At 44.0% G+C, this 21,175-nt stretch overlaps 1 protein-coding gene and 1 long non-coding RNA gene across 4 annotated transcripts in view; one reads left to right on the top strand and one right to left on the bottom strand.

Moving 5' to 3' along the window:
- Positions 1 to 21,175, bottom strand: part of LOC309358312 — a 367,127-nt gene that overhangs the window by 289,161 nt on the left and 56,791 nt on the right. The window lies entirely within an intron of this gene.
- Positions 1 to 21,175, top strand: part of LOC309358117 (disintegrin and metalloproteinase domain-containing protein 2-like) — a 51,530-nt gene that overhangs the window by 5,938 nt on the left and 24,417 nt on the right. For 2 of the 3 annotated variants that reach the window (XM_081890938.1, XM_081890937.1), the window contains exons 7-14: positions 960 to 1,016; positions 5,539 to 5,610; positions 6,500 to 6,666; positions 8,013 to 8,094; positions 9,371 to 9,504; positions 16,988 to 17,168; positions 18,870 to 18,965; positions 20,511 to 20,709. In XM_081890938.1, coding sequence (XP_081747064.1) covers positions 960 to 1,016; positions 5,539 to 5,610; positions 6,500 to 6,666; positions 8,013 to 8,094; positions 9,371 to 9,504; positions 16,988 to 17,168; positions 18,870 to 18,965; positions 20,511 to 20,709 — 988 coding nt within the window. The remainder of the gene's footprint in view (positions 1 to 959; positions 1,017 to 5,538; positions 5,611 to 6,499; positions 6,667 to 8,012; positions 8,095 to 9,370; positions 9,505 to 16,987; positions 17,169 to 18,869; positions 18,966 to 20,510; positions 20,710 to 21,175) is intronic. The other variant, XM_081890939.1, reaches the window with a different exon arrangement.

Raw genomic sequence — 21,175 nt, 5'->3', positions numbered from 1 at the left:
TCCAGGAGCAAAACCTTGCCGCCACCCCCATCAATAGAGCTGTTCCTTTTCTGACCACCTAGAAAGCATATACTCTCTGGCAGAACACTGCTTTTCTTCTTCTCAGCTTTCACACTGACAGTTATGATGTCCTGCTGGCTCTCTGAGCAGCAGCTTCATAGCTTAGTGTCTCCAGCAAGCTGTGTGTGATGCTCACCTCTGCAGCCTAATTCTGTGCATGTTTCATCAGAAGTAGGTACCACTGTTTTGACTGAGATTAGTGTGCACAGGATTGCAACCTCAAAGGGAGACTCCAAAATCAAGAAATAAAAAGGTGAAAATGCTGTCCACATCTAAGGAAGCCAGCAGAGTCCAGTGAAAAACAGCTCCAAAGGGCCTTGCTGAAGCAACAGATGTTGTCTCTGCAGGGAGGTGGAGCCAACTAAAACCTTATGAAAGCTGGCCCAAGTGCAGTTGGCTCTGCCTTGCTGGAGGAGCTGGTTGCCTGGCTGCTTAATGGGCCCTTGGCTTAATTATGTGTCTGGCTCTGGCAGGTTGCATAGAAAGGAATGTGGCCTTGGTTTGAAAAACATTCCCCATCCTTGTCTTAGGCCACATTCACACCATACATTTAAAATACTATGATACCAGTTTAAACAGTAATGCCTTCTCTCAAATAATTCTTTTGAATGAACATGTTGAGAATAGAGAATCAGGCTATTGGCCTTGATAGCTGAGCCGTGAGAAAGCTGTGCTCCCCCACCAAATGTTGGACTACAGTTCCTAATGGCCCCAGCCAGAATGACTAATGCCTGGGAACCCACCCCACATTTTTCCAGGCTTTGATGCAACCCCAATCTGCCAGATACTTCACCTACATTTTGAATTCTGATGCAGCAGCATTTAGAGTTCTACCTGTGAATTTTTCATGATATTAGTATGAGTGCAGTAATGGTATGTTCTTTCTTGAATTACAATAGGTTAACTTCAGCACCACGAGATATGTGGAAATGCACATAGTTGTGGCCAAGGGATTGGTAGGTTTGTTTGAAGAACTCCCTGTTGCCCCCTCCCACTACGTACATCACTTCAAGCTTTCATTACAAGGTTTTCAGAAGTATGTTCTTCATATACAAACATAAGAAGAGAAGATTCATTGGGTCCAGCATCCTGTTCCCATGGTCGCCAACTAGATGCCCATGGGAAGCCTTCAAGCAGGATTTTAGTGTGACAAAACGTTCTTCCTAATGTTTAGGTGGAATCTTCTTTCTTGTAGTTTGGATCCATTGCTCCGTGTCCGCTTCTCTGGAGCAGCAGCAAACAACCTTTCTCCCTCCTCTATGTGACATCCTTTTATATATTTGAACATGGCTATCATATCACCCCTTAACCTCCTCTTCTCCAGGCTAAACATGCCCAGCTCCCTTAGCCGTTCCTCATAAGGCATCGTTTCCAGGCCTTTGACCATTTTGGTTGCCCTCCTCTGGACACGTTCCAGTTTGTCAGTGTCCTTCTTGAACTGTGGTGCCCAGAACTGGACACAGTACTCCAGGTGAGGTCTGACCAGAGCAGAATACAGTGGCACTATTACTTCCCTTGATCTAGATGCTATACTCCTATTGATGCAGCCCAGAATTGCATTGGCTTTTTTAGCTGCCGCGTCACACTGTTGGCTCATGTCAAGTTTGTGGTCAACCAAGACTCCTAGATCCTTTTCACATGTACTGCTCTCAAGACAGGTGTCACCCATCTTGTATTTGTGCCTCTCCTTTTTTTTTGCCCAAGTGCAATACTTTACATTTCTCCCTGTTAAAATTCATCTTGTTTGTTTTGGCCCAGTTCTCTAATCTGTCAAGGTCGTTTTGAAGTGTGATCCTGTCCTCTGGGGTGTTATCCACCCCTCCCAGTTTGGTGTCATCTGCAAATGTGATCAGGATGCCCTTGAGTCCATCATCCAAGTCGTTGATAAAGATGTTGAATAAGACCGGGCCCAGGATGCAGAGGAACCATTGATGAGCACCCTTTGGGTTTGGTCAGTCAGCCAGTTACAAATCCACTGAGTGGTAGCATAGTCAAGACCACATTTTACCAGCTTCTTTACAATAATATCATGGGGCACCTTGTCAAATGCCTTGCTGAAATCAAGGTAGGCTACATCCACTGCGTTCCCTTCATCTTGAGTTCTAGGATAATGAGAGTAGGAGGAAACGCTCTGCCCACTTTCTCCACACATTAATAATAATAATAATAATAATAATAATAATAATAATAATAATAATAATTACTACTACTACTACTACTATTTATACCCTGCCCATCCAGCTGGATTTCCAAAATGACTCCCAGGCTGCTCACCTGGTCTTTTAGAAGCACAGTCACCCCATTCAGGACCAGGGAGTCCACACCTGCCTGCCCCCTGTCCCCCAAGAACAGTACAGTGGTACCTCGGGTTACATACACTTCGGGTTACAGACTCCGCTAACCCAGAAATAGTGCTTCAGGTTAAGAACTTTGCTTCAGAATGAGAACAGAAATTGTGCTCTGGCAGTTCGGCAGCAGCAGTAGGCCCCATTAGCTAAAGTGGTGCTTCAGGTTAAGAACAGTTTCAGGTTAAGAACAGACCTGAGGAACGAATTAAGTACTTAACCCGAGGTACCACTGTACTTCTGTGTTGTCAGGATTCAACCTCAATCTGTTAGCCGCCATCCATCCTCCAACCGCCTCTAGGCACTCACACAGAACCTTAACCACCTTCACCGGTTCTGATTTAAGGAGAGGTAGAGCTGGGTATCATCCGCATACTGATGAACACCCAGCCCAAACCCCCTGATGATCTCTCACAACAGCTTCATATAGATAATAAAAAGCATGGGGGAGAACCCTGAGGCACCCCACAACTGAGAGCCCAGGGGTCTGAACACTCATCCCCCACCACCACTTTCTGAACACAGCCCAGGAGGAAGGAGTGGAACCACTGTATAACAGTGCCCCCAGCTCCCAGCCCCTCAAGACGGTCCAGAAGGATGTTATGGTTGATGTTTCCAAAGGTTGCTGAGAGATCCAGCAGAACTAGGAAGCAGCTTTCACCTTTGTCCCTAGCCCACCGGAGATCATCAACCAGTGTGACCAAGGCAGTTTCAGTCCCATGATGAGGCCTGAATCTCGACTGGAAAGGATCCAAATGGTCCACATCCCCCAACCATGCCTGGAGTTATTGAGCAACCACCTTGCTTAATCACCTTGCCCAAGAATGGAAGATTTGATACTGGGCAATAGTTGGCCATATTGGCCAGGTCTAAAGATGTTTTTTTAAGAAGTGGTTTAATGACTGCCTCTTTCAGTGGATCTGGGAAGGCTCCCTTACAGAAAAGCATTCACCACCCCGCAGAACCCATCGCCCAGCCTTTCCTGGCTTGCTTTTGTAAGCCAGGAAGGGCAGGGATCAAGGAGACAGGTGGTCGGTTTCAGTTGTCCAAGCAGCCTGTTCACATCCTCGGCGGTAACAGATTGGAATTGATCTCATGCAACTTGACTAGACAGGACTCTTAACAATCTCCCGCCCCGGCCCTGCTCCCAAGGTAGAGTCTACCTCTTTCTGAATCTGAGCGACTATCTGCAAAAAAAAACTTTGCAAAATCATTGCAGGAGATCTTGGGGCCCTTCCCGGGCCTCAATGGTGAAAGTGGTTCCATTAGATTATGAACCACCTGAAGGAGTCGCCTCCTGCTGTTTTCTGCAGATGCAATAGAGGCGGTGAAGAAGGTCCTTTTCGCCGTCACTATCACCACTTGGTAGGCTCGACATTGAGCTCTAACCTGTTTGTTTGGGGTTTTTTTTGAAAATAACTTATTAACAGGCCAATCAAATCACATTAATTCCAAATCACATCAATTCCAAATTACATAGCCAAATTTTAAAATTTTTGTTGGGGGTACCCATATTTCAAGCTTCGAACGGGATCCAAATATCTCTCTTGCTGCTGCTTTGATGACATAGTTCTGACCAAATAATAGTCCCAGTTCTATTCAATCTTCTCTTTGTTGTTTTCCTCATCTTCTTGTTGTTATCATATATTCCTTTCTTTGTGATCTCTGATAGTTTCTACAAGCGGGTTGAAAACAAACGTTGTTATCCTGTGTGGCTTTTACGTTCGTCCAAGAGCCATATCAAAATAAACAGACATCATTTCAACACTCCGTACAAAACAATTCCCACAGTCTGTTCTGTTTTCCACAGACCTGCCGCTCTCATAAATTTTTTTCAGGGGGCCCTGCCATGCCGAACTCACATTCCAATATAGTTACGAGCCATAGTCGTCCTCCCCCTCCTTCTACGGACAGATCTGCCATAACAGCCTCTATTTCTAACTGCGTCACAGAGAACCTTCTTTCTTTTCTCAATGTTCCACAAGCCATATCTTTGATTAGTAATTAATTTCCACACAGTTCTTAATCCTCCTGCTTGTAATCAGTAATTTGCAACTATTCTTTCTTAGGAGGGAGCCCCCCCTTTTCAGTCTCACTCCAACATACCAATCCTTTGATGGGACTTCTTCTTGATTTATTATTGAATCCAGCCCGTCGCTCCACATCACAGAGATCCCTTTAATTAGCAGTCTTTACTCCCGATCTTCACTTGAAATATGTGCATTTGCTTCTTATCCAATTATATATTTCAAGCTGTTGCAAACCAGTGCGCGATCAGAGACAGCATCCGGGAGAGCCGACCCACCCTAGGGCTTTGTGCCTAGTGCCCTCACCCTGTTCTTTCGAATCCGGGGGTGAATTATGGACACAGCAGGCAAGGCAGTGCCCACCATTCCCTTGGGGGGCCCGGGAGGCTGCATACTCCCATATCAGCCTCTTAATTACCTCGTGTGGGTCGGAGAGATGTTATTGTCGGCCATCTTCCAATTCGCCCCCTGGTGGCCCCCCGAGCTCTAACCTGTTTCCGGTCAGATTCAGAATGAGTTTTCTGCCACCAGCATTCTAGCCATCTCAGCGATTGTTTCATCCCCCTCAGCTCCGGGGAAAACCAAGGGCCTATCCGGGTTCTGTGCAATCAGAGAGGGCACTTCGAAGCCAGACAATCAATAGCCCTGGTTAACTCCGCATTCCAGTGGGCCACCAGGAAATCAGTTGAGAGACCACCAACATGGGATAAAACATCCCCTACCACTCTCTGGAAACCATTTGGATCCCACCTCCCTGCAGAGGGGAAGAAGTCCATAATCTTACTCACCTTTGTTGTCATAGAAAGGGCCTCAAAGGTCATGTAATCCAACCCCCTGTAATGCAGGAACCACAGCTAAAGAATCCAACCTCTGTTTAAAAACTTCCCAGAAAAGGAGATTCTCCCACCTCCCAAGCTAGTCTGTCCCAGTGTCAAACAGCTCTTGCTTGCTCTGTGTTAGATGTGGCACCAGCAGCCATCCTGAGCCTGACAGCCACAGCACATTGAAATGTGTATCCTGGCCCAGAAAATGTGGTGGCTTCTGGCTTAGAGCATCTTCAGTGAACCTGATGCAATGGCTAATGAGAGAATCTTTTTCTTTCCCAGTATGACTATATGGGTTCAGATGAAGATGTTGTGATGAAGAAAATCACTCAGCTCATCAGCTTTATCAACACGGTAAGTCAATGGCAACAAACAGCCTAAGTCAAAGTTGTGCTGGGCACAACAGCCCAGATCTATTTAAATATATTTATAAATAGTCCAGAATCTGGTAGAACAGTTGCTGTTACATCTAGAATGGTTTGGTCTTTTAAGGGAAAATAAGAAGGGAAGAAGGTTACTCAAAATTAAGATAATGAAATGTGGAGCCTTGGTTTTGTAAGTCTAAAAACAATGAATGCTGTAAAGGAAAAATAGTATTATCTAACATGGCAGATTGAATATTATGTTAAGCAGAAGGTTATTCTATTTGTTTACTATCTTTTGCTTTAAAGAAATGTCATGCAAATCCTGAAATACTGTTCAAAGGTAGAGGGGTGTGTGCCAGTATATATTTATACTTTAATCAATCTTATTTTTGTAATGTTGTTTGGAATGGATATTTTAAAAAATTATTACAAAATAAAATAAAACTGAGAAAAGTCAGTTTTAAAAAATGTCACCCCTCATATGAATGAATGAATGAACCCATCCCAGATTCATGATATCTCCTGGCTCTGCCCCCAAAAGCTTGTCCAAGCTGCACAGCCCCCTCAACAAAAAAACACTATGTTCTGTATAACATTGTGTGGATGTTACTCAAAAAAGCAGCATATACGGTAAATAATTCCATAGGAAATTAGGGTTTAGGGAAGTTTAGGGAAGCTTTTAATGTTTAACAGACTATTGTATTTTAATATTTTGTTGGAAGCCGCCCAGAGTGGCTGGGGAAACCCAGCCAGATCGGCATATAGATGATGATGATGATGAAGAAGAAGAAGAATAATTCCTCCAGCTGGGGACTGAAGTCTGAACATGTAAAGCCTGTGGCCTCTATTGAACTTAACCATATTGCTCCTATTTTCAGATGTTTTACAAACTCAACATGAAGATTATACTGTCCTCTATGGAGTTTTGGAAAGACAGGGATAAAATCTCCACCACAGGGACAGCCAATGAGTTACTGGAAAAGTTTGTGGACTGGAAACTGGTCCACCTTGCTCTACGACCCCACGATGTGGCATTTTTGTTTGTGTAAGGAGTGTGTTCCCTCCGTTATTAAAGAATGCCTGTATTAAAGCCTTTGGTGTTGCCTGAGTGGACAACATGGCCAAAGTGTTGGGCAGGCAGGAGAGAGGGAGAGGGCTGTGAAGAGCAGTCCAAACAGTTGGGGGCTCCATGCATGTGAGGGAGGGACATGGTTGGTAGCAAAGAGGCATGTGAGGGAAGCAAGTATCCAAGGACTTCTGGGAAGCAGTCTTATATGGACTTGCACTGGTCCATGTAGATCAGTGTTGTCTATATTGATGGGCAGCGTCTCTCCAGGACATGAGGCAAAGAAGGGGTTTCTTTCCCATCACCTGCTTGCTACCTGGAGATGCTTCCAGTGATTGAACTTTGGTGCTCTGCCACTGACCTGTGGTCCTTGAGCTCTGGATGCAGGTAAGAAGCTAAGTCCACTGAGCCCAGTATTGTACACCCCTGGTTGCCAGTGCCTCTCTGGGAATCTCCGAAGAAGGATCCTGAGTGGTACATGTAAATAGATATGTTGAGGGCTGAACCTGGGACCTTCTGTGGGCAAAGCACATAGTAGTTTTAAATGTATAAGCCACCCAAGCTTTCTTCATCTCAGCAATCTCAGGCTACATTCACACAATTAAAGCATCACTTTAAACAGTCATGGCTTCCACCAAAGAATTCTGGGAACTGTAGTTGGTTAAGTGTGCTGAGAGTTATTTGGAGAACCATATGGAGAACAGAGTCAATCTCGTGTCACAGGGAACCCTAGGACATGTAGCTCTGTGAGGGGATTAGGCATATCCTAATAACTCTCAGCACCCTTAACAAACTACAGCTCCCAGGATTATTTGGTGGAAGCACTGACTGTTTAAAGTGGTACCTTTAAATGCATGATGTGAAAGTGGCCTGTTAGAAGGTGGCAAACCCCCATTGTTGCTGCTGCTGTTAAACATTTGAGAGGCAGAATCCTTGCTGATCTACTCTAGAGCCCGATGCTTACAGATCTGTCAGGAAATCCTGTTCTATCTTTTGTCAATCCCTCTGATAATGAGGTCCACACAGTGAGTAGGCTGGCAGAGAAGAGACAGGTCACTCCTTCCCTCCTCTGCTATATAGAATCAGAATTGTAGAGCTGAAAGGATCCCTGAAGATCATCTAGTTCAACCTCCTGCAATGCAGAAATGCGCAGCTGTCCCATGTGGGTTTTTGGGTGGTGTTGAAGAGGCATCCCAGGGAAGCACACAGATGCCTGCCCCTGCTCCCCCCAAAAGAGCTGTTATGTAAGGAAGTGTTCCTTTTTTATGCTTTTTGCTAAGGTGCTAATTGCAACAAAAGCATAATTCCTTTCTTCCTCACCCCAGCTACAGGAACAGGGGGGATTCTGTGGGGTCAACATTTGCAAGAAAGATGTGCCACAGACCTTCTTCTGCAGCAATTGCCATGGTAAGACTGCATGTACTGTGCTCATTCACTTGATGAACTGTTCTTGATTTCTTAAAAGTTGTGATGTCTGAAAACTTTGGGCCAAACTAGACCTGTGGTTAAACACATGTCTACAGCTGAAGTGGATGTTTCTGCTCTGTAAGTAATTGCTGGGTACTCTGAGCACCCTTGAGACCATGGGGTGGGGGTGGGGAGTAGAAATGTCCTCTCATTCCTTGACTGTTAAGCTTACTCAGAAGTCTTCGGTAAAGTACCGGGACTTTGTTGAAAGCTTTTTGAAAGTCCAAGTACACTGCGTCAACTGGATCACTTTTATCTGTATGTTTGTTGACGCTCTCCAAGAACTCGCAATAGGTCTGTAAGAAAGGACTTGCTTAAGCCTTGCTGCTGTGCTTCAGTAAAGTTTGTTGGTTTTTTAATATTTAACAAAACTTTTCACCAGTTTTCCCAGGACAGGCATTAAGATAACTGGCCTGTAATTTCTAGGATCCCCCCTGGATCCCTTTTAAAAATGGGTGTTACATTGGATACTTTCCAGTCCTCAGGTACACAGACTGATCTGAGGGATAAGTTATGGGTGTGGTTGTTTTTTTAGAAGAGCGGCAATTTCACTTTTGAGTTCTTTGAGAACACCTTCCAGAACTGGTGATTTGTTGGTTTTTATTTGTCTATTACTCCTAGAAGTGTTGCTTTAGTGCAGCAAATCCAGTTTATAAAAGAAGCAGACCAGCAGTTAGGAAAGTGAGGGTCAGATACATTGAATAGCATGGGAAGAACAAATTATTAACATCTCACCAAAGCTCGGGCCAAATACTTAATAATACACCTGAGATAGGTCCATGGGTTTTACCTGTGAAGGGGATATCTTTGTGCATGTGAATGCTATCACGCCTCTCCCTAGGTCCCACCCCCCATCTTCCTACAAGGTCAATTGTTAGGCCACACACAGTTCTGGTCCTCAGGGTTTTTTCTTCTTGCTTTTGCCATTTTTTGTGTTCTTCCTGTCCCTGACGTCTCAGCTTGCAAGCAAACTGAAGGCTCCTGGGAGAGGTTGACTAGAAGGTTTTGAGTAGCGATTTTGCCCAAAGCACCAAGCAGAGTTCTAAACCCAGGCTCCTTGGGGCAAAGGCCTGTACTCTTGTACCCTTTAAAGCCCCCTTGCACAATAAAGATGTAGTAGCAGTAGCAGTAGTAGTAGTAGTAGTAGTAGTAGTAGTAGTAGTAATGGTAGTAATTCATAGCTATCGACCATTAATGTTCATGTGCTCTTACTTAGTATGAAAATGGGATCACGCTGGAGACCTTCTCTGTGATCGTGGCACAGCTGCTGGGATTCAGCCTAGGACTGTTCTTCGACAACTCAAGACAATGCCACTGCCCAGGCACTTGCTTAATGAGTACCGATGCTGTGTAAGAGCCTTTGTTGCTTCGTTCATCATTAGCATGGTGCTAAGCTGAAACCTGGTTATTTTATCAGTATCAGCCTTCCCCAACCTGGTGCCCTCCCAATGTTTTGGACTACAGCTCCCACTAGTCCCAGGATAGGACAGTCATGCTGGTCTTGGCTGGTGGGAGTTGTGGTCCAAAACCTCTGGAGGGCTCAAGATTGGGGAAGGTCCATCTAGCTGTCTGTTAGATAAACTATCTAATCTATCCTAGCCACTTCCCAGCCTTCTAAGAGGCAATAGAGACTGAAACCATCTCCCGATGGTACACCATTACTGCCTTCAGAAGTGAACAGCTGCCATTCTCCCCTAGGGTGGGGTGGAAAGGTTGAGAGGGCGAAGGGCAGCACCATAGAAGGGTCCTGAAGCAGGCAAGCTCTCCCCACACTTCTGCCACCTGTTTTAATGGCAGGCATTCTGCTAGAGAGCCCCGGGTCCTGCCGACCCCCCTCTCCCCTCAAAAAGGTGCCAAGCAATTAGGAGCAGCTCATCAGGAGTGCTCACTAGTTTCCTGACTGGTGGGTTGCTGCTGCTTACTGGTCAGAGTGGGGTGAGGTGGTCATTGTTGTGCAACCACATACCCTTTCCCCCAAGCGACACCCCTCAGTGGCCTTGTTCTGTACCTTATGTGTTTTTACAGGTCTGGAATGTGCCCTTGATTTCTGAGGTGCCTCTTGTTTGCCCAGAGAGAGGGAAAAGAGGCATAGGCATAGAAACCTGCCCTGCCATACCAAGACATAATTCTCATTTGTTGCTCCACTGAGTCCTGGCCTCCACTGGCCTATGGCCCCTGGGAAGGTTGTCCAGAAGGGTATGTGGTCCTTGGGCTCAAAAATATTCCCTACCTCAGGTTAACTGAGACAAATAAACTTAAAGCAGTGTTTCAGGGTGAAGGGCCTTAGCCAAACTTTCTCCCTGTCCCGCCGGTTTCCCACACATAAGGATGTGGGGTGGGGGGGTATTTCTTCTTCTCCTTCTCCTTCTTCTTCTTTTCAAAGTTTCAAAAAGGAAAAAAAAATTTTACACACACACACACACACACACACAGTCCATATCAGTACCTTTATGGGGTTCCCTGAACCTCTCTCCACCCCTCCCTTGGCTTCCAAAATGTAGCTTCCTTTTTTAACTGCATCTAATTGCATTTATCCAAATTATTTTACTTTATTTTAAATTACAAATGCTATGTCAATCCTGCTAACATTTTTAGATTTTTACAGTGTTCTTTAATATATTCTATAAAGTTATGCCATTCTCTATTAAATTTGTTATCTTCTTGGTGCCTGAGCTTCCTGGTCAGTCTTGCCATCTCTGCATAGTCCATCATCTTAATTATCCATTCTTCTTTTGATGGGGCTCTTTCTTCTTTCCGTCTCTGGGCAAATAGTATTCTTGCCGCTGCTGTCGCATACATAAACAGTACTTTCTTATCCTTCAGTAATTCTCCTATTATACCTAGTAAAAAGGCCTCTGGTTTTTTAACAAAAGTTATTTTAAACATTTTTTTCAGTTCATTAGAAATCATTTCCCAGAAGGCTTTAGCTATTTTACAGGTCCACTACATATGATGAAATGTACCCTCTTTAACTTTACGCTTCCAACATACGTTCTTATACATTTTTGCTAGTCTTGTAGGAGTCAAACAGACCATTTTCATATAATTCTCTTTTAACGTACAGCAGGCTGTAAATTTTAAATCCTCATTCCATAACTTCTCCCATGAAGCAAATTGTTTATTACAGGGATGTCCAACAGGTCGATCTTTAAGTTTTGGTATTGAAAAGTTATTCTCAACTTGTAAAATTGTAAACTTGTAATCCAGTCAAGCTTGGTGCTTATTGTAATCCCAATTTGGTCTTTGCTGACTAGAAACAAAAAAGAATAATAGCAAGAATAATCCAAATATCATTATAGTCCAAATATCATTATAATCCAAATGAGCAACAAAGATAATCAAAGAGAAATGCTGCACCCTGGTCTCCACCAATTGATTAAAGTTCCACTTTTAAAACTCCAGCTATTCCAGGCACTCTGCCCCCCTTGGGGTACGCCCAAGTTTGGCTGAGTGTTCTCCTGCTTGGCTTCGGCTCCAATTGTGGAATTCCAAGGTGATTTTTTTACTTTCAAAAACTCAAACTATCCTTAATATAGCTGTGCACTTCCCCTTCTCAAAAGTTCAATAATTCAAGTTCAGTTAAATTAATCACATTCCAGCAGAAGGGAGATCTTTAAAATATCTCTAAGTTACAGTTTGAAAGGGTTAAAATTCCTCCCGGAGGCTCTTCTCATTCACAAATTTCCGCTGCAGAGGCTGACCTTCAGAGAACAGAAGCTGACTTCCTTTTTAGTTTTTGTTTTCACCCAAATTGTTAATTGCATCCCAGATCTTCTTTTATAATTTCTTGTTGTAATGTTACCTTGTTTGGAAGATCTGTTTATCTTTGGTGGTGGCTTGAGACTTTGGCTGCCAAGCGCGATGTTTCCTTGAGCGGACTCAAGCCATGCCCCCCCCCCGCCGCCGCCCGCCCGCTCTCTGCCGTAGACAGCTGCAGGTTGTAGGGAGGTTGTTACCTCACTCCGCGGATCCCCTCAAAGTCCCACTCTTCTGTGGGATTTTTTTGGGGGGGTGTTGAGTCCAAAACACTCTCCCCCACAGCCCAGAGCAGCCCCAAACCGGTTGCCTTTATGAGGACAACTCATATGGCGCTGCCATTCTGAGTGGAAAACAGACCAGAAGCTGTTTTTGCCCAGTATACCATTACAGATTTTACTTCCTCATCTTTTGTTTCCCATTCCAGCAACAAATTATACATTTTTGACAGAACTTTTTCAATTTTCCAACAATTCTTTCTGCAATCTCAAAAATTCTTTAACAAAATCCATTCCTTTATTCAACCTAAAAATGTCATTTAATTGATGGTATTGGAGTCAATCAGTTAACAGATGTCTTATGTCTTCAAACTTTTTTTTTACTTTCAACTGACTTTCCTCCTCAGTTAACAACTCTCTAAATGTTGCCTATTATTTTTCCTTTTTTTTTTAACTGACAACACTTCTAATGCCACCATGGGGTTTTGTTCTCTAATAAATTATTATATTTTCCCCAAACTACATAAATTGATTTTCTAATAATATGGTTTAGAAATCTCCTATGAACTTTAGCTTTTCCATACCAAAGATATGCATGCCACCCAAATCTATTATCATGACCTTTCAGATCTAAGATATCTGGATTCCTCAATGTCATCTATTCTCATAGCCAACAAAGGCGGAACACCTCACAATATAATTTTAAATCCAGTAGGGCGAATCCACCTCTTTCTTTAGCATCTGTTAATAATTTATAATTTATACTTAATCCTAAGTTTCTTCCCCTGCCAAATAAATTTGGATATATTGCCATTGTTTGAAGAGTCTGTTCCATTGAATTTCGGTATAGATTGAAATAGAAATAACATTCTTGGCAAGATTCTTCCCCATGATGATAATTTCTTTCTTCCCCATATTTCCATATTTCTTTTGATGTCATTCCAAACTTTTATATAGTTATCTTTAAAAATGTTTATATTCTTTGTTGTCAACCACACCCCTAAATATTTCACCTTAATATCCATCCCCAACTCTGTTAGCTTTCTCAGTTCGTTTTCTTCTGTTCCGTCATATTTTTTACCAGAAATTTAGTTTTATTTTTATTAAATTTGAAACCTGTGACTTAGCCAAATTGGTTAATCTTATCCAATACCCCTGGTATATTTCCCAAGGGGTTTTCTACCATTACCAGGTCATCCACAAACGCCTTAAGTTTGTATGATCTGTGTCTCACTGTAATACCTTTAATATTTTTGTCTGCTTTTATGTTCCTCACCAATGTCTCCAGTACCAGAATAAACAATAATGGGGACAGGGAACAACTCTGCCTTGTTCCTTTCATTATATTACATATTTCTGTTACTACATTATTTACTATTAACTTTGCCTGTTGGTCTGAATAAATTGCTTCTATTTAGCTTCTAAGAAAGGATTACCCAAAATTCATCATTAAAAAAAATATATATAAACATCCACAAAATCTTATCTGTCAGGGTGATTGGTGGGTGCTAGCAGAGATAACAGCCTGGAACTGGAGGCCCCTCGACTGTCCTCAGGTCCAGTAATGGACCACTTTGACCGGATATCCCCAGCCGATGTGGACAGACTCCTCCGATCTGGAAAGCCCACCACCTGTCCTCTTGACCCGTGCCCGTCTTGGCTGATTAGAGCATGCCCAGACGAGGTGCGGGCCCCCCTAGGGGATATAATCAATTTGTCCCTTGGCACCAGGACATTCCCAGGGGAACTGAAGGAGGCAGTGGTGCGCCCGCTCTTAAAGAAAACATCATTAGATCCCTTAGATCTATGAAATTACCGCCCGGTTTCAAATCTTCCATTCCTGAGTAAGGTGATTGAAAGAGCGGTTGCTGAACAGCTTGGTGGGTTTCTGTATGAAACATCGGCTCTGGATCCATTCCAGTCCGGCTTCCGCGCTGGTCATGGGACCAAGACAGCGCTGGTTGCCCTAACAGATGATCTCCGCAGGCAGCTGGATCGAGGCGGGTCGGGGCTGCTGATTCTTCTAGACCTGTCAGCAGCCTTCGACATGGTCGATCACGAACTCCTGGACCACTGCCTTGCCGACGTGGGGATCCAGGGCACAGTCCTTCAATGGCTGCGCTTGTTTCTCTCTGGTCGGGGACAGAGGATGGCGCTTGGGGGGTAATTGTCATCGCGCCACTCCTTGGTGTGTGGAGTGGCTCAGGGTGCGATACTCTCCCCAATGTTTTTCAACAACTTTATGCGCCCCCTCGCCCAGCTTGGGCTGGGTTGCCATCAGTATGCTGATGACACCCAACTCTATCTGTTGATGGATGGCCATCCTGACTCGGCCCCAGACACACTGATCAGATGTTTGGAAGCTGTGGCTGGATGGTTACGTAGAATCATAAAATCATAGAGTTGGAAGAGACCACAAGGGCCATCGAGTCCAACCCCCTGCCAAGCAGGAAACACCATCAGAGCACTCCTGACATATGGTTGTCAAGCCTCTGCTTAAAGACCTCCAAAGAAGGAGACTCCACCACACTCCTTGGCAGCAAATTCCACTGTCGAACAGCTCTTACTGTCAGGAAGTTCTTCCTAATGTTTAGGTGGAATCTTCTTTCTTGTAGTTTGGATCCATTGCTCCGTGTCCGCTTCTCTGGAGCAGCAGCAAACAACCTTTCTTCCTCCTCTATGTGACATCCTTTTATATATTTGAACATGGCTATCATATCACCCCTTAACCTCCTCTTCTCCAGGCTAAACATGCCTAGCTCCCTTAGCCGTTCCTCATAAGGCATCGTTTCCAGGCCTTTGACCATTTTGGTTGCCCTCCTCTGGACACGTTCCAGTTTGTCAGTGTCCTTCTTGAACTGTGGTGCCCAGAACTGGACACAGTACTCCAGGTGAGGTCTGACCAGAGCAGAATACAGTGACACTATTACTTCCCTTGATCTAGATGCTATACTCCTATTGCAATACTTTACATTTCTCCCTGTTAAAATTCATCTTGTTTGTTTTGGCCCAGTTCTCTAATCTTTCAAGGTCATTTTGAAATGTGAGCCTGTCCTCTGGGGTGTTAGCCACCCCTCCCAGTTTGGTGTCATCTGAAAATTTGATCAGGATGCCCTTGAGTCCATCATCCAAGTCGTTGATAAAGATGTTGAATAAGACCGGGCCCAAGACAGAACCCTGTGGCACCCCACTAGTCACTCTTCTCCAGGATGCAGAGGAACCATTGATGAGCATCCTTTGGGTTCGGTCAGTCAGCCAGTTACAAATCCACTGAGTGGTAGCATAGTCAAGACCGCATTTTACCAGCTTCTTTACAAGAATATTATGGGGCACCTTGTCAGATGCCTTGCTGAAATCAAGGTAGGCTACATCCACTGCGTTCCCTTCATCTACCAGGCTTGTAATTCTGTCAAAAAACGAGATCAGGTTAGTCTGACATGACTTATTTTTCAGAAATCCATCCACCCTCTGTCCCCAACCTGAGATAAAGGAGCACAGTCATTGTCGGACTGTGCCCTGAATCCCCACGTCGGCAAGGTGGTGGTCCAAAAGTTCGTGATCGACAATGTTGAAGGCTGCTGACAGGTCTAAAGGAATCAGCAGTTCTGACCCACCTCAATCCAGCTCCCTGTGGAGATCATCTCTTAGGGCGACTCAAGCCGTTTTGGTCTCATAACCAGGGCGAAAGCTGGACTGAAATGGATCCAGAGTTGGTGTATTGTTGAGCTTCCTGCTCCAGACAGTGGTTTATTTGCTGCCATATTTTTTTTATTCTTATTTCCTTTATTATTATTGTCCTGTGTCATTTCTTCCAACCTCAATACTTCACCTCCTATCTCCCCTCCCTATGTCTAATGGATGATGTAGCTAGGTATAGAGGAGGTATTCCAAAAATATAATCAGGTCTGTGTAATAGCTCCTTCTAACTACTAGGTGGCTTCCCTATTCTTTCTCTCCTCCTTCCCCCTCATCTGTCAGCCTTTGTCTCAGACTGCTCTTTTTAACTTCTCAGTCTGCCTGCAGTAGATAAGGAAGCCTGTTCTCAAAACAATTTTGTTTTCCTGACCAAAGTCCTGGATGTTAATTGTAATCCACAAGGGGGGTAGATTCAGTTGAACAATACTGGTAAATATAAGGAAAATGTAAAAACGGCAAAAGCAATCCAATCTATCAAACAGGAAATATACAAAATATTATCTTCAGTTCTTCTATACCTAATCCAATTTTCACCCCAATCGCTGGGAAATGGGGGAAGTGGAGTTACCTCCACCAAACAGGGCAACGTATTACCAGAAACAAAGCAAAAAGAAAAATAGTATTTCAACTCCCAGTTGAGTCTAATCCACTTTTTGCTGATTTTCCTTACACACAGTTCCACAGGAAAAAGGAAACTGTTTTACACTGACACATAGAGACTATAGCTTCGCCCACGGTTTCAACCTTATATCCATTGTTTTAAAAGTCACTTTCTGCTGGGTATTCTAATAAAAGACACTGTTCATTTCGCTGCACAAACTTTTTAATAGATAAGGCACCCTTGAGGCAAGGTGAGGCAACTGCCTCAGGTGGCAGGTTCCCCAGGAGCAACTGGTTGTGATGTAGATATTTATTCACACTTATTCCTGATGCAAATCTTCACTCTCACTTTCTTCCCTGGCGGGGAGCAGAGCACCAGTTTGTGGTTCACCTCAGGTGCCAAAATGTATTGGACCAGCTCAAGGGGTTCTTCATTGGGCAAATCAGCTTGGAGGTAGAAAACGCATAAATCTGGGTGTCTTTGTCTTCCCCACAACATCATACCACCTTTGGCATGGTTTTCTGTGCTATGGAAGCTTTTCTCTACTGCCTATTGCCCACAGGCAGGCCAGCGGCATCAAGTCCTTCAGCAGCTGCAGTATAAAAGATTTCCGGAATTTTCTGGAGTCCGGAGCATCGCAGTGCCTCTTGAACAAGCCACGCATGGATCTCATGTACAGAGCCCCCTACTGTGGAAACAAAGTGGTGGAAGACGGGGAGCAGTGTGACTGTGGCACAGCAAAGGTTTGTTAGAAAAAGAAGCCAGAAAGAAGAGCAAATAAAGGAGAGCGAGCTAATGGTGACTTAAATAAGCCACATCTGTGCCTTCTCAGTGGTGTTCCCCTGTTTGCGGAATGCACTCTTAGTGAGGGCCTCAATCTCCCTCGTTTTTAACTTTTAGGAGAAATTTTAAAACATTCCTCCTGTTCACTCAGACATTTGATCGCTGAAATATCTGTCCTTAGCAGCCTAGAAGTCATTAGTTTTGAGAATTGCTTGTTGCTTTTAAGAGTTTTAAAGGTTTTTTTAAAAAGTTCTAATAGTATTGTTTTAGCATTGACATGTTTGCCAGGCTGGGATCCTTTCGTGGAAGGTTGAGAAAACAAATGTAATAAATAAATGAAACATGAAAAATAAATGTTTTTATATACAGTTAACTTGTCACTCAGTTTATTTATACCCTGCCTTTCTTTCATCATGAAAACCAAGACAGTTCCTAGGCTGTTTCCCATCCAGACCCACATGGGCATAGCCCTCCCCCCCCCACTACACCCATGCAGACACAGTTCCCCTTCAGTGGGAGAAGGAAAAAAATAACTGGTCCCACACTTACACATTGACAGCCACGACATAGGATGCTGTGCATCTAATTGCTGGCATCAACACAGTCGATAGATAAACCCAACCCAGGGAGAACATAGCTCAGATGCTAAGAAAGGGCAGCAAAAGACCATGTACACTTTTAGGTCACAAGGGGAATGCTGGTGAGAGAGGCAATTTGCACAAAACAACTAGCCTTCCTAACTTCCACACTTTTCCAGGTGTTCAGTTTGTATTACTTTAAAACCTATGTATGACTGTTTTTTGTACTGTTCAAAAAACTATTTTAGCTGTTTTTATATGTCTGTTACCACCTCAAGACATGTATGTAAAAGGTGATTTCTGAATAATAATAATAAAGTCTATCTAAACTTTGCCTTGGAACTCCAAACATTCTGGTGGGCTCAAGCTACCTCCTCTGTCCCTTTCCTGGGATTGGAAGCCTCTGGAAGCTGCTGCTGCCTACTAGTGTTTGTGGAACCCATTGGCAAAAGGAATGTTCCCTTCCTGGATGGATCTTGAAATCTCACCCCAGGGAAGGCTGTGTGTGTGGATTGCACAGTCCCCCGTGTCCAGGAAGTATTGTGTGCTGTGTGTCTTTCTCTTCTTCCTCCCTTTTCAGATGTTATGCAAGCCGGAAGGAAGGCCTGGGGACTGTCAGTGTTATTTATATTTATTTTGGCGTTTTTTGTACCACTTAATCAGATTGTCAGATACAGTGGATAAAACAGAAAGCTTACTTAAAATGCCTGCTGATAATTGCTGAAAATTTTGGGGTTGCCAGGGACAGGTCTTTCAGCCATCAAATGCCCAAATTGAAACAGGAGTATTTTTTAAAAATTCCTAAAAGCTGATGATGAAGGAGATTGACACCCCATTAGGGAGGACGTTACACAAATGGGGAGCCGCCACCAATAAGGCCCTGTCACAGGTCACCACCAGCTGGGATGCTTCCTTTGTGTGAGTTGAGTTTGCATAGTGGGGTGAGGTAGAGTAATGGAGTTGATCACCTGGCCCTTCCAAGTACTGGAGTTGATCACCTGGCCCTTCCAACATTTATCTCAAAGTGGACTGCAATGTGTCTATAGGTTCCTGACTCCTGCTATCCCATTTTCCCCCTTCCAGGAATGTGAAAGCAATCCATGCTGTGAGCCAAATTGTCTGTTGAGAAGAGGGAAAGCCTGTGCCCATGGTGATTGTTGCTGGTCGAGGTATTGCAGGGTAAGCTAGACTCAAGCCTCATGCCCTCTTAGAGATGCCAGAGAATTCTGACAGAATCATCCATGTTCACTTGTTTGTCCCGTGTCCAGAATGGAAATCAGTCCAATGTTCACTGTTACTGTTGCTGTTGATTCACAAAACTGTTTACATCTCCTCCCCACTGTTTGTGTTTTGTTTCTTTTGCATTGGAATGAATGGGGTTGTAAAGACAGCAAAGTTTATGTAATTATTGGCCCATTTAGCTCAATCTTGTCTTCAGTGACCGGCAGGCACTCTCCAGGGTTTCAGACAGGGGACAGTCTCAGCCCTACCTGGAGATACTGAGGATTGAACCTGAGACCTTTTGTGTTCAAGCTATTCCCCAAAGCAGGATTGTAGGATGGTGAGGGATGCAGAGCAAATTTTGAATATGGAGGCAAGTTCAAGAAATCTGAAGGAAACCAATGAGATATATAAAGCCCACAAGCAGCCTCCAGAGGGCCTTTGCTGAGGAATAGGATCCATGGTTAAGATGCAGAATATATGGAGACAGTGGATAGAGAGTTTCTCTTTCATAATGCTAGAACGTGGAATCACCCAGGTGGATTGTTTCTTTGATGGAGTTGTAATACAGCGAGATGGTCATACTATTGATGTATGGAAGGGATCAGATTTCTTGTTTTATGTAATTTCAGTCTATTCAGTGGGTATTGTTATTCATACAAATCTGTGTTATGTATTTTAAGGGTGTGAACAAAACATGTTTGAAAGAACAGTAGGCTTAAACAGTCCATCATTAGGGAGCAGGCTGGACTCCCTTCTCCTTGGTCACATGAATGTGAAGCTGGGATGTGACACTATTTCATTAGCCAAATATAAAGGTAAAGGACCCCTGACAATTAAGTCCAGTCATGAACGACTCTGGGGATGCGGCGCTCATCTCGCTTTACTGGCTGAGGGAGCCGGTGTTTGTCCACAGACAGTTTTTCCGGGTCATGTGGCCAGCATGACTAAGCTGCTTCTGGTGCAATGGAACACCAAAACCAGATCAGCACACGGAAACAGCATTTACTTTCCTGCCGGAGCGGTACCTATTTATCTACTTGCACTGCATGCTTTTGAACTGCTTGCTGCTATTTCTAGGGATTGTTTTGTGGATTTTACAAAATTGCATGCTTTTGTTTTAATGTGTTCCTTTACCTGTGCTTATGCTCTTGAGAACTGTTCTAAGTTGCAAGGAAACGTTTTGTGTGCTTTCACTGAGCAGCTGACAATTACTATTGTCTATTACATGTCTATTGCATAAATACTATTGCAATTACAATTATTAGCAGAAACAACAAAAAGAACCCTGTTTCCCACCCCTGCACCACTTCATAGAGTGCTGGAAACAATGCTGATGTGATGGCAGGATCCCCCCCCCCCAGTCTTGGCCACACATTATCAAGGAGAAGGTAGCATCCACATACTTGAGATCTAAGTATGTGCCAAATTGCCTGCAAAAATGAATGTCTCAGAGGCCTGAAATGCAACTCAGAGCTTTCCTTTCTCTTTTCTTCCTGCCAGTTGAAAGCAAAAGGCACATTATGCAGAGGCACTAAAGATGAATACTGTGATCTGAAGGAGTACTGCAATGGTACCTCTGCTGAGTGCACAGAGAATTTTTATGTCCAGGATGGACAGAATTGTGAGGGGGAGACAGGGATTTGCATGGAAGGAACATGCCAAAGTGCAGATTTGTGGTGCCGCAAAGTATTTGGAAAAGGTAACTGAAAGCAGTTATTTCTCTCATCTCTCCTTTCTGAACAGCCCTTCTCTCTTTCCTTCTCTGTCCTTCATTCCCCACACCTCACCCAGTATTCAGACTAGAAGATTTTGATTTTTAATCTGGCAGATTTCAAGAGATGCAGCAGTCTCCTTGAAGTGGCTGTGTACATTACTCATGCATCCCTTTTCAGGGACTGGCAGGGGTAGCAAAGAGTGTTCTGAGGTGTCTGACAGGCCATTACAGAGCATTATGTCCCCAACCTGCAGCCTCAGGAAAGAGAGCAATGGGATTGTGGGGCCTCTCTGGCTGCTTATCTGAAAGACCCAACAGGTTTGGTTCCTCCCCACTGAATCATTCCATTCTAGCTACCGTATTTTTCCATCTATAAGATGGCGCCATGTATAAGACGCCCCCATGTATATTTTTGGGGACTCAGATTTAAGAAAATGGGGGGAGATGGCCC

Source organism: Podarcis melisellensis (genome assembly GCF_964234715.1).
Source record: "Podarcis melisellensis genome assembly, chromosome: 15".
NCBI classification, from domain to species: Eukaryota; Metazoa; Chordata; class Lepidosauria; order Squamata; family Lacertidae; genus Podarcis; species Podarcis melisellensis.
This window is presented reverse-complemented; position numbering and strand designations above follow the sequence as displayed.